General features: G+C 50.6%; 1 protein-coding gene across 1 annotated transcript in view; it reads left to right on the plus strand.

The window, feature by feature from the left end:
- Positions 1 to 562: 562 nt before the first annotated feature.
- The window catches only part of PLXNA2 (plexin A2), a 190,789-nt gene continuing 179,341 nt past the window's right edge, over positions 563 to 12,010 (plus strand). The window contains exons 1-2 of the mRNA XM_065889436.1: positions 563 to 1,750; positions 6,892 to 7,074. Coding sequence (XP_065745508.1) covers positions 563 to 1,750; positions 6,892 to 7,074 — 1,371 coding nt within the window. The remainder of the gene's footprint in view (positions 1,751 to 6,891; positions 7,075 to 12,010) is intronic.

A 12,010-nucleotide genomic window follows, 5' to 3' on the forward strand; every position in this document is an offset into this window, starting at 1 on the left:
ATTTTATTTGTGATATCAGACTCGGAATAGTTGCTTGGGAGAGCCTGGGAGAGGGCCTTGCTAACCAGCTTTCACAAGACAGGAGAGATTTCCACTGGACTGGGAGAGAACAGGACAGACCCAGCGACTGGGTGGGGAAGTCTGGCTTTAGTTCCGACACCAGGATCAACTGGCTGGGTGAACTCAGCCGTTTAACCTCTCTGAGAGATAAAAATGATATCTGAAGAGGACAGAAATAGAGATGCTTTGTAAAGTTATTAAAAAAAAAATGCATTTTACAGCGTAAAGGCTGGAGACCAAAATAGATAATAGGATTCCCTGAACATCCCGAAGAGGGAGAAAGTATGTTAAAAATAGAAAAACTGGAATACAGAAGAAAGAGCCTCACAGAGCTAGTCGGCACTGGGACCTGGGTCAAGCAGTCCTGTTCACTCCTCCAGGGATTTATTTTCCATCTGACCCCTCTGCCTTGTGTTTTCCAGAACCATGTAAGGGCCAAGCCAGGAAGGCGGAGTACGCGAGCGCTCACAGGCTCTGTCTCCTGGTCCCCGCCCGGCTCAGAATGGAACAGAGGAGGCCCTGGCTGCGGGCTGCAGAGGTGGACGGCTGGCCTGTGGTCCTGCTCTCCGCCGTCTGCGTGCTGCTGGCACCCCCGGCGGCTGGCATGCCCCAGTTCAGCACCTTCCACTCCGAGAACCGGGACTGGACCTTCAACCATTTGACAGTGCACCGCGGGACGGGGGCAGTGTACGTGGGGGCCATCAACCGCGTGTACAAGCTGACGGGCAACCTGACCATCCAGGTGGCTCACAAGACGGGGCCGGAGGAGGACAACAAGTCCTGCTACCCGCCGCTCATCGTTCAGCCCTGCAGCGAGGTGCTCACGCTTACCAACAACGTCAACAAGCTGCTCATTATCGACTACTCCGAGAACCGGCTGCTGGCCTGCGGCAGCCTGTACCAAGGGGTCTGCAAGCTGCTGCGGCTGGACGACCTCTTCATCCTGGTGGAGCCGTCCCACAAGAAGGAGCACTACCTGTCCAGCGTCAACAAGACCGGGACCATGTACGGGGTGATCGTGCGCTCCGAGGGCGAGGACGGCAAGCTCTTCATCGGCACTGCTGTGGACGGCAAGCAGGACTATTTTCCCACCCTGTCCAGCCGCAAGCTGCCCCGCGACCCCGAGTCCTCCGCCATGCTCGACTACGAGCTCCACAGCGACTTCGTCTCCTCACTCATCAAGATCCCTTCCGACACCCTGGCCCTGGTCGCCCACTTTGACATCTTCTACATCTACGGCTTCGCCAGCGGGGGCTTCGTCTACTTCCTCACCGTCCAGCCTGAGACCCCCGAGGGCGTGGCCATCAACTCGGCCGGAGACCTCTTCTACACCTCGCGCATCGTGAGGCTCTGCAAGGACGACCCCAAGTTCCACTCCTACGTGTCCCTGCCCTTCGGCTGCACGCGGGCCGGGGTGGAATATCGCCTCCTGCAGGCTGCTTACCTCGCCAAGCCCGGGGACTCGCTGGCCCAGGCCTTCAACATCAGCGGCCAGGACGACGTGCTCTTCGCCATCTTCTCCAAAGGGCAGAAGCAGTATCACCACCCGCCGGATGACTCCGCCCTCTGTGCCTTCCCCATCCGGGCCATCAACTTGCAGATCAAAGAGCGCTTGCAGTCCTGCTACCAGGGCGAGGGCAACCTAGAGCTCAACTGGCTGCTGGGGAAGGACGTGCAGTGCACCAAGGCGGTAAGGAGGGCCCACCTGCTCTACCCCTGATGCGGCATCTGGCATTGCACACCCCTTTGCACACCCTGCCCGCAGACCACCACAGCCTGAAATGAGAGAGGTGCTCAGGCTCACGTTACCAGGTGGTCCCCATAATACAGAGTCTGATGATACCAGACACTTGAGGCATGTTTGTTGATCCGCGGAGTCATTCCCAATGTATAATCAAGGGCCTCTACACCACCAGCCACTGTTGTAAGCACCACGGGCTTCAGAGGTGAACCATACAACACAGCCGCTTGCCCTCATGGAGCTTTCATTAGTGAGGCAAGACAAATTAATACATAAAATATGTAGTCTCTCAAATGGTGACAACTGCTGTAGGGAAAAATAAAGCCCAGAAGTGGGGAGAGGCAGTACCCACGAGGATTGGTTCATTGAGAAAGCAGCATCTGAGCAAAGAATGAGGAAAGTAAGCTATGCAGGTATCTGGGAAAGCATTCCAGAGAGAGGGAGGGAGTAGCTCTTGCAGAGAATGCAGGGCATGCCTGGAGAGTGTGAAGAGCGAGGAGGCCACTACAGCTGGACCCGAGTATGTGGCAGAAAGAGTGGTTGGAGATGAGCCAGTCAGAGGTAACACACACCAGATCCTGTACGCACAGGGCCCTGTAGGCCACGGTACAGCCAAGTGAAGGGGTAAAGTAGGCAGGTGGATATGTAAGCTGGAGGAGCGAGAAGGGAGTTGAACTTGATTGATAATTTGAAAACTGGGGAAAAAGGAGAAGAAAGGGAGCTTGGGGTCCAGACCTGAGGATGGCAGAGACAAGAAAGTCAGTGGCAAGCACTGTCCTGTCAGAGGGTCAAGATGCTGCCATCTAGGTGGTTACCATGATCCACCCATTAGTCCGTCCATCCATCACTCCATCCATCTACCCATCCCTCTATCCATCCATTCATCCCTCCCTCCAGCCATCCACTTAACAAGAAGGTATTGAAGATCTCCCAAGTGCCCAGCTGGGGATGCAAACATAAAAAGACATGATCACAACTTTCAGATATCTCGTAATCTAATGGGAGAAAGAGTGAAAGAAAAAATAGCTGGCAGTGTAATATAGTACCTAAGAGTTTGGGATTCAGAGTTCAGATTCTATCTGTGCGACTTCCTGGCTTCAGGAGTAACTCAATATCTCTCCACTATCATCTGTGAAATGGGAATCATAATGCCTACCGCGTGGGATGATCAGATACTATGTGGCAAGATTAACACCATGCCTGGCGTGTTAGGTTGAGCATTATTAGTTAACTGTTATGCATGTGACAAGTGCTAAGATAGATTTCTGTGCAGAGCGCTGTGGACACTGGATCGGCAGCCTGGGGAACAATCTGAGACCAAGCGACCCGTACGGCTGCCTTCTGAGCACCCTAAATGGAGGGTGTCTGCTACTGGGACCAAAAACCTCTTCTTAAAGCAAAAAACAAATCATGCCTAGGGTATGCTTCTGTTCCTACCGTCAGTCTCTTGGTACAATAGGATGGTAGTTAAGGCCATAGGCTTGGAATTCCAACAGATTTGTATTTAAAAATCAGTCCTACCATTTAAAACTGTGTGACTTTAGGCAAGTTATGTACCTGATCTGAGCTGTATTTTTTTTCATTTTTAAAATAGAAATAATAGTAGTCTCTTTTTATGGTTATTATGAAGATCAGATGGAGCAAGTATGTATGAGCACAATACCTGGCCCATAATAAGCATGCAATAAAGGACAGCTATAATTATTAATATTAATTATTAAAGAACCAGTTATTTGCTATTATTTTACCTTTATAAAATGAGGAGGTTGAGCTAGATATTCTCCAAAGTTCTTTACAGTCCTGAAATTCTATAACCTATGGCCCCAACCAATCAAGACAAGTGGAGAGGAAATGCAAGGGTTAACTCCTTGCAGAGTCCAGCCTGGTTCCCACTGCCCAGAGGGGGCCCTTGTCAGAAGGAAACTGCTGATTCCTGCCTGCTGCTGAGCCAGAGGGAAGAGGAAGAGCCGACACCCTTGTGGGGCTCCATTGGCTCGCAGAGAGACAAGCTCGGGCTAGTAACCACAGAGCAACAGAGGCACTGGGAGAGAGGTGACAGCAGGTGGGATCAGGACCTCAGAGAGAACAGCCCCTCACTCACCACCCCCTCCCTTCATCATCACTCTTCGGCTGCGGCCTTGATAGTGGAGGTGGAGGTTGGGCTGCAACAGGAAGGGCCCCTTAAAATCCTTATAATCTAAGGAGTCCCAGATCTGGGGACTCAGAGACATTTTGGTGGCCTCAGAGGGCGTTAAGGAGGAGTGAGGGTAGCTGACGTCCCGGGGCTTAATTTTAACGTGATCTCTGGACTAACATGGAGCTCTCAGATGAAGGATTTGAGCTTTGTTACCAGAAGAGAAATGAGGAAGGGGAGCGTCACCCATTGAATAACAGCTATTGTCCTAAAGGCTGTGCTGGGCAATTTAAGGGTTACCTCACTTGATCCTCAATATGACCCTATAAAGCAAGGATTATCATCCCCCATTTGACAGATGGAAAAACAGAGACACAAAAACTAAGTACATTGGTTGCACCCATACAACCATAAATGACACAGCAGGGATTTGAATTCAGTTTAGCCCATATGACCTCTGAGTCCAAACTCTTTGCATTTAGCCGTGCTGCTTCTAAGGAAAGCCATACACCAGGCTCTCCCTTTCAGAGCAAAAGTAAAGGGGCAGCAGGTGTTTGGGAATATCTCACAATTTAGAGACGAGAAAAGGAAATGCCAGCCAATCCCAGGGGCTTAGGCTCAGAACAAACCGTTTCCGTCACAGTCTGGCGATTCTAGAGTCAGGAGGGATGTAGAGAAATTCAAAATCACTGGCAAGTTTTTGGCTTCTGTCATCATTTCTCAGAAGCTGGCTTAGGTTATGCCTGAGCCCAGGCTCTGCAACCTTAGCGGTCCCTGGAGAGAGTGGGAAAGAAACTGAAGCCATGAAATCAAGAACTTTCAGAGCTGAAAGGCAGCTTGACGATTACCTGGTCTAATCCTTTCCCTTTACAGATGAGAGCATTCAGACTCAAAGTGGGTATGTGGTATATCAAGATAACACAGCTGGCTAGTGGTAGAGACAGGACTACAATCTAGATTTCCTGATTCTTTATCAGGACACTTGTGCCTCTGGTGTAGGGATGAGAAAGAGAAGTAGAAAATGTAAAAAGTGGTAGCTGATTCCTCTGACCTACCTTTCTAGGGAGCCTGAAATTTCCATCATTGGCTCCAGGGATGTGCTGGTGAATCTTAAATGGATGGCTATATGCAGGCAATGGTAGTAGTAGGGAAGGGATTGGGGTGGGAGGATCTTGATTAGAAGCATTTGCCAATTTCCATGGTGTAAATACTCCCACCATGGATAATTTCAAGCCACCAGTGTGATGTCACTGAATGCAGAGATAGATGTACAGGCATTCCTCATAAGCTGGCTCTCCTATACCATTGCTTCACTCCCTTCCTGAGAAGCTTATCCCTTCTGCCGTGTGGAGCGCCATATAATCCAGAGTTCAAGGTCATCCTTAACCCAAAAGTTAGTTTTCTTTCCTAAAGAATAAACACACACACACACAAGGGTAGCACCACCACTCAGTTGTAGGAGCAGTAGCTCTCTGCAAAACGCCAAGGAATCACAAGACATGAGCCTCTGTTCTCTTTGGATTTGAACAGGGAATGAAAGAGAAGTCCCTGGTTTACCAAAAAAAAATCCCATTTAGCTTATAAATCAGTTCTTCCAAGGAAATGAAGCTGTCAGGGAACGACACACCAGCCCGCTCTTTCCTGGTGTGGGTGAGAGGAGAAGGGTGATGGGAACAGGTCTCTCCGTGATGCTTTCTGTGCTTCCCACGACTGTCACTTCCTTCCTTCTCGAGGATGCCTTTCCAGACCCAGGAGGAACAGCTGCCAGAGGGCTCAGGGCTCTTTCTGGCCCAGAGTCTGCAACCTTTGCCCACAGGATTCCCTGTCGTGCAATCAACTGGGATGTTTCGGAGGATCCGTCCTAGCCCAGCCCCAGGCTAGACAGTGTGCAGAGAATGCAGCCCCCTCGCAGCCCCTGTCCTCAGGAAGCATGCAGTCTTTTTTTTTTTTAATTGAATGAGATCTTAGAAATCATCAATTTAACAGTCCCCAAAGAGGCTGTTACTGATCAAAGTTCACATAGAAGAAGAGCAGAGACTGGAATTCTTTCTGTCCAGCTATTTTTCCACTTGCTCAAGATGCAATGTCCCTTCAAGGTGTCCTAGTCTCTTCTGAGAGAGAAGAGACTTTAATTTTTTTAAAAAAAATTTATTCAATGACAGATATTCTTTATACAAGCATACCTCCACTCCCTGCAAAAGGCTGCTAACAAGAAGGCCATCTCCCCCAGAATCTACCCAAACATCATTGAAGGCCTCTAACGGACAGTGATGAGAATCGTTGTACAACTTAACGAATCTCTTCGCACGTGTTATTTCCTTTTCTCCCCAGTGATTCTCTCACAAAGGTGGGCAGGTAATGTGACACCTGAAGAAACTGAGATTCATGTAGATGAAGTAACTTTTCCAAAGTATAAGGCACTGTTCAATATTAAGATAACCCTTTTTAATGTATCCCCAGTATGGGATGTGGTGAATAATGGAATGACTGAAAATTCCTTATGCCCAAAGGCAGGCCTTTGCAGTCCAGGAAACAAATAAGGAACGCCACCAGGCTGGTAGGAATCCTGTGATATTGCCTCTAGACTGAATCTCCACTGTCTAAAAAGAAAGACCGCCACAAATGGCATGGTCCACAGGGACACGTAAATGACCAGGAAATGAGTTTGAGCAATCAGCTTTGCAAACTGTTGCTGGTTGTCTTGGCAGAAAAGTGAGTGGGTGATAGCAGGTGAGGGAGAAGAAAGCTGTCTGGTTTCACAGGAGTCAGTGCGGGGTTCATGGGTCAGCCGTGAGATGTTTGTGTGTGCAGTATGTGTCAGGCCCCTGAACTCCATGCCTGAATTTCTCTGAGGCCTGGTGTCCTGGGGCTGGTGGCCACGGTGGGTGGGCTGGTGTGGATCAACTCGGCCCTGCTTCCGCTGCTACTCACCCCAGGTCCCTCCCCTTCTCTCCAGCCGGTGCCCATCGATGACAACTTCTGTGGACTGGACATCAACCAGCCACTTGGAGGCTCAATTCCAGTGGAGGGCCTGACCCTGTACACCACCAGCCGGGACCGCATGACTTCGGTGGCGTCCTATGTTTACAATGGCTACAGCGTGGTGTTTGTGGGTACAAAGAGCGGCAAGCTGAAAAAGGTAAGAGTCTGTGAGCCTGGAGATGCTGTTCAGCGCCTCGGCTGAGAGCCTCTTCTGGAAGGTTGCTGTTGATGGAGATTTAACTAGAGGCAACTCAGTTTTCTTGGGGCAGGAACAGGTAGAGTGGGGAGGGTTGGTAGGGGTTAATTTGTGCCTTATCTTCTAGCTGCTTCCTCTACCCACTGGTCAGTGAGTGTCTTGGTAATGTAAACATATTTCAATATTGACCAAACTTCAAGGAATTAGGAAGGTGCATCTGTCTAGAGGAGAAAAAAAAAAAGTCTCCAAATCAAGTAGAACTGATTTTTTGATTATCTATATTATGGATCACCCACATCACAAATCCCTCCCCACAGTCTATAGAGGTGATTGTACTGATCAAAAGTCTTTGTTGAGTCCAGAGCAGCTGCTTGAAGTACATTATGGGTCTCACTTCTCAGCCGATGGTGGTGCCTCTCTGGGATGGTATATGGTGCCTGGATAAGGGACTGTTCTCCTATCTTTCCTCTTCCTGCAATTGCAGTCTCTTCCCCGCCCCTCCTCCCTCACCCCCAAGACCTGAGCTGACAGGAGGAAGTAGGCATCTTATGCTGTGCCTGCTCTGAGCAACTCTGCCCATGGGAGGGCACGGGCCGTCTGGGGCTGGCAGCACGGGAAGCCTCCTGCACGGCGGGCTGAAGCCGGAAGCTTGTACCTGCTTGTCTAGCGCTTAAGGTGTAGAGACGGAGCACAGTCTGGTTTATTATGTGGAATTACAGCAGCCACGTTCTTTCCAGTCCCTGCTAATCCCTTTTTCCCAAGCTCACCCTCCTGCCACCTTTCCCCAGTCCCAGCACCTGTGGATCAAGACACAGGCCAGACCTCACCGCATCTCACGCTTTGATGTTGACATCAGCCCTGTGGCTCTTTCTTCCTAATCCAGTTAGAGCCTCAGGAGAGATGTTGTTTGGGAATGTAGAAGGAGGGTGGCAGGGAGGGAGCCTGAGGAAGAATTTCCGTGTTCTGCTTGTTCTGAGTTGCTGCCAAAGGAGGTGAGAAAAACTGGTCTGGGTTGATGTGGAGATGCCTTCTTTCTCATGATGCCAAAGCCCTTTAACCCTTTCCTCACTCTGTGGAGAGGTGCCCACCTGTACCTGTCCTGTGCCCTCCACTTGGCCTGGGACTGTGGGCCCTGGCTTGGTTTCAGGTACGGGAGAGAGGATGAGTGTGGTCCCGGCGTTTGCTTTCCCAGAAGTGGAGAGGGAAGGAGTTGACCTTCTGAGATTCCACTAAGATTTAAAAGTGGTGTACTCTAGAAAAGAGTCTGAAATAGGATATATATATCCTCGATATATATATATATATATATATATATATATATATATATCTCGAATCACTTTGCTGTACACCTGAAACTGACGCAACATTGTAAATCGACTCTACTTCAATTGTTAAAAAGTGGTGTATTCTGCGGCTTCCCTGGTGGCGCGGTGGTTGAGAGTCCGCCTGCTGATGCAGGGGACAGGGGTTCGTGCCCCGGACCGGGAACATCCCACATGCCGCAGAGCGGCTGGGCCCGTGAGCCATGGCCTCTGGGCCTGCGCGTCCGGAGCCTGTGCTCCGCAACGGGAGAGGCCACAGCGGTGAGGCTGGCGTACCGCAAAAAAAAAAAAAAATAGTGGTATATTCTATTAAGACAGGGTTCAATTTGGACCCCTGAGGCTGGCTACTTTCCTGCAGGGTTATCTATACAGCTGGGTAGATTGTGACTTGCCCAGGGACTTTGGGCCGAGGTGCCTATGGGAGTTGAAATCCAATCTGAACTCTCCTTGTCAAGCCATATACCCTAGGGTATAAACGTACCCCCAGAGGAGCTCCTGGAGCTGACTCATCTGCCCATAAATACCACCTGTTTCTCAGTTGCACAAAGGCTCTTAAGAGGCCAGCAGGGGCCACAGCTAAGCTAGTCCTCAGCATTTTCTCCTCTCCTTCCTGCACCTTCAGTCACTGTTCTGGATCATTCCTGTGATTCTGTCTCCTTTATTCTCTTGAAAGTTCTGTTAAAGGCAGGGGTCATGCCTTGTTCATATTTATTTCCTTCTTTCTGCCTCATCCTTTCACCAAGTGTTCCCACCTGGGATGGGCCTCAAAACTGTCTCGAAAAAGAAAACCATTCTCTAAGGAACCTTAGAGACCATCTAGCCCAATACTAGTGTTATTTGGCAGGAAAATTGAGGCCCAGAGAAGAAAAGTGACTCGTCCAAGCTTAGAGATGAAGACAAGTTGCCTCTTGTCCTGACATCCGAGTTGACACCTCTTTTACTTAAAGAAGCAGCCACGGAACCCCGGGGGTGGAGGCTGAGAACAGCCTTCGGGTTCAGGCTTGCTACAGGGTTCAGCCAGGGCCTAGGGCCTCCATTCTCTTCAGCCCTGGATCTGAGTTAGGGAATTAATGTTTGCCAAATGGGTGGACGAGGACTGAATAAAGGAAGAACCACCCAGCCAGGCTCAAAGGGCCCTGGGCTGACCTTCCCATATCTCTCTTTTCAAGCCATACACTCAAGGTAGCCAAGTTCTCTTAGCCCTGTTGGAACCCTAGCAGACAAGTTGCTAGGGAGGCAAGTCAGAGGATTCAAGGGTGAGGCTGGGGCATGGCTGCCCACAGCTTGTTCCGACCTGCAGTTTTCTGTTCCTTCTCACTCTTCACTTCGATGTTCTTTAGTTGTTTCTATGAGCTCATAATACCCCTCCTTCTCCTCTGGGCGACTCACCCTTCCTTTCCACCCACACGCCTTTGAGGCACCTGATACTAAAGTCGGGCTCCCACTGGCCTCCCATTTACCCAGAGAAACGGCCCATGAGGAATTTATGGAATGTCCCCAGGAAACTCTGCCATGGTCCAGGCCGCATAGCTCTTTCAACACAGGAAGGAAAAAAAAAAACCAACAACTAGCCAAGAGTTTGGAGAGGGGAGGGAAGCAGGGTGCGTCAGGACCACTCACTTCTTCCCTGCCTAACCAGGTGTCTGTCAGACTGTGCGGCCTCCGTCCATGGCAGCCCACAGGACAGGATGTCCCCGAGTGGGGACGATTAGAGGAAGCAGAGACTGCCTAGAAGTGGCAGGACCACGAGGTGTTGTTCTGTGCTGTGTCACATACTTGCTCATACCTGCCCTCTGCTCTCCAGGCAGAGAGCAGTGCAGACGAGGCCACCGCCTTCTGAGCCACAAACATGCAGAGGGAACAGGCAGAATAAGGATGAGACCTCAGAACCAAGAGGTGTAACACTTGCCTAGACTAAGGTCCAGTGCGTCAGAGGTGATAAGAAGACAGGCCAGGATTCACCACAGGGATGGAACAATTCCAGAGAAATCAGCTGCCACAGTGTAATTAACCTGGAGGGCTTCATGGAGGAGGAAGCTTACTAGAATCTGCTCTGAGACTGAATGAGACAGACAAAGTGATGAGTTGGGGATGGGAGAGAAGGGCCCTCTAGACCTTGGGTGCCGCACTGAGAAGATGCAAAGCACGTGCCAGCAAGGTCTGGAGTGCGCGGAGGGGCTTGGAGGACTTGGCGAAGTGGAAGCCAAGGCGTAGAGTACTGTGAGGCTCAAGCCCTAGAGGATCAAGTGAAAAGGATCTTGGGACTTTCACTGACCTTGTGAGCCAGCTGTGTGATCCACTGGTGGCAAAGTTAATTAGTCTTCACCACACTAACAGAAGGTCATGAAAAGTGGAGGCTCCACTTCCCACGGGAGATAACATTGTAAGAGGGCTTAAGCCAACCAAAGAGCCAGGTCAACAAGGCCTGCGAGGACGTGGGAGCCATGCTGTACGGAGAATACTTTTAAAAGGATGTTAACCCAAGGGAAGAAGTGGAAGGGAGGAGACGAAACAGCTTTCTTCACAGACTGTGATTTACTGAGCACTTATTATGTGTCAGGTGATATTCTAAGAGCTTGATATCTACTAACTAATCTTTATACAACTCGACGGGGTAGGTGCTATTGTCACCTCCATTTTGCTGATGAGGAAATAGAGGCCAGAAAAGGTAAAGAAATGCGTCCAAGAGCCACATGGCAGAGCCAGGGTTTGAACCTTGATCGTCTGGTTTCACAATCATGCTTCTCCACTAAGCTGTGCAAGATGAACTAAACTTATTCAGTGTGGCCCCAGAGGGCAGAAGAGGGCCAACAGGTAGGAGTTCCGGTAAAATAGCTTTCCACTTAATAGGAGGAAGAAGCTTCTTGCAGCCAAACTGTCCCATAATGGAAAGAGTTGACTCAGGAGGGAATGAGCTCCCAGTTAGTGGAAATACTGAAGCAGAGACTGGGTGGTCACCGATCAGGGGAGCTGTGGAGAGGCACCTGCACCAAGCACATGACCTTCCCACTTATGCCGCCCCTATTTCTCTGACTCCCTCAGTAGGGGTGGGAGATAAGGGAGGGCAGAGAAGGGGAGCAGAGCGGGGAAGGCCAAGGCACCCTGGGAGTGGGCTTTGAAGTCACAACTGGGTTCACGCTGGCCCTGGGTGTGTAGCAGAAAGCCCCTGAGGGTCAGCGGGGAGGTGCTTGGCCCAGACAGGGCAAGGCAGGACCCAGAGGACGAGGGCAGGCAGGCCTGGGGCAAGAGGCAGGGGAGGGAAAGCAGGGCCTCCTGGGGCTGGGCACGGCTGACTGTGCTGACATCCCTTCTGGCCAAGGGCAGGCGGTGGGAGTCCACCTAAGAGATGCCCGGAGCTAATACCAAAGCACACGAGGAAGAGTAGTGGCAACAGGGACTACAGACTCATTTAGCACGACTTCCCAGGTTGAAGGGAGGGGTCCAGGAGACAGGTCATGGGGCCCGAGCTGAGAGGGCAGAAGACGCTGGGACCGGGAAGCAGGACTCTCTAGGGTTTGGGACAAAGTCCCATTGGTTCCTCCCCTCCATTGGCAGCTGCTAAAACCTCTGCCTCA

This window comes from Phocoena phocoena, chromosome 1 (genome assembly GCF_963924675.1).
Source record: "Phocoena phocoena chromosome 1, mPhoPho1.1, whole genome shotgun sequence".
NCBI classification, from domain to species: Eukaryota; Metazoa; Chordata; class Mammalia; order Artiodactyla; family Phocoenidae; genus Phocoena; species Phocoena phocoena.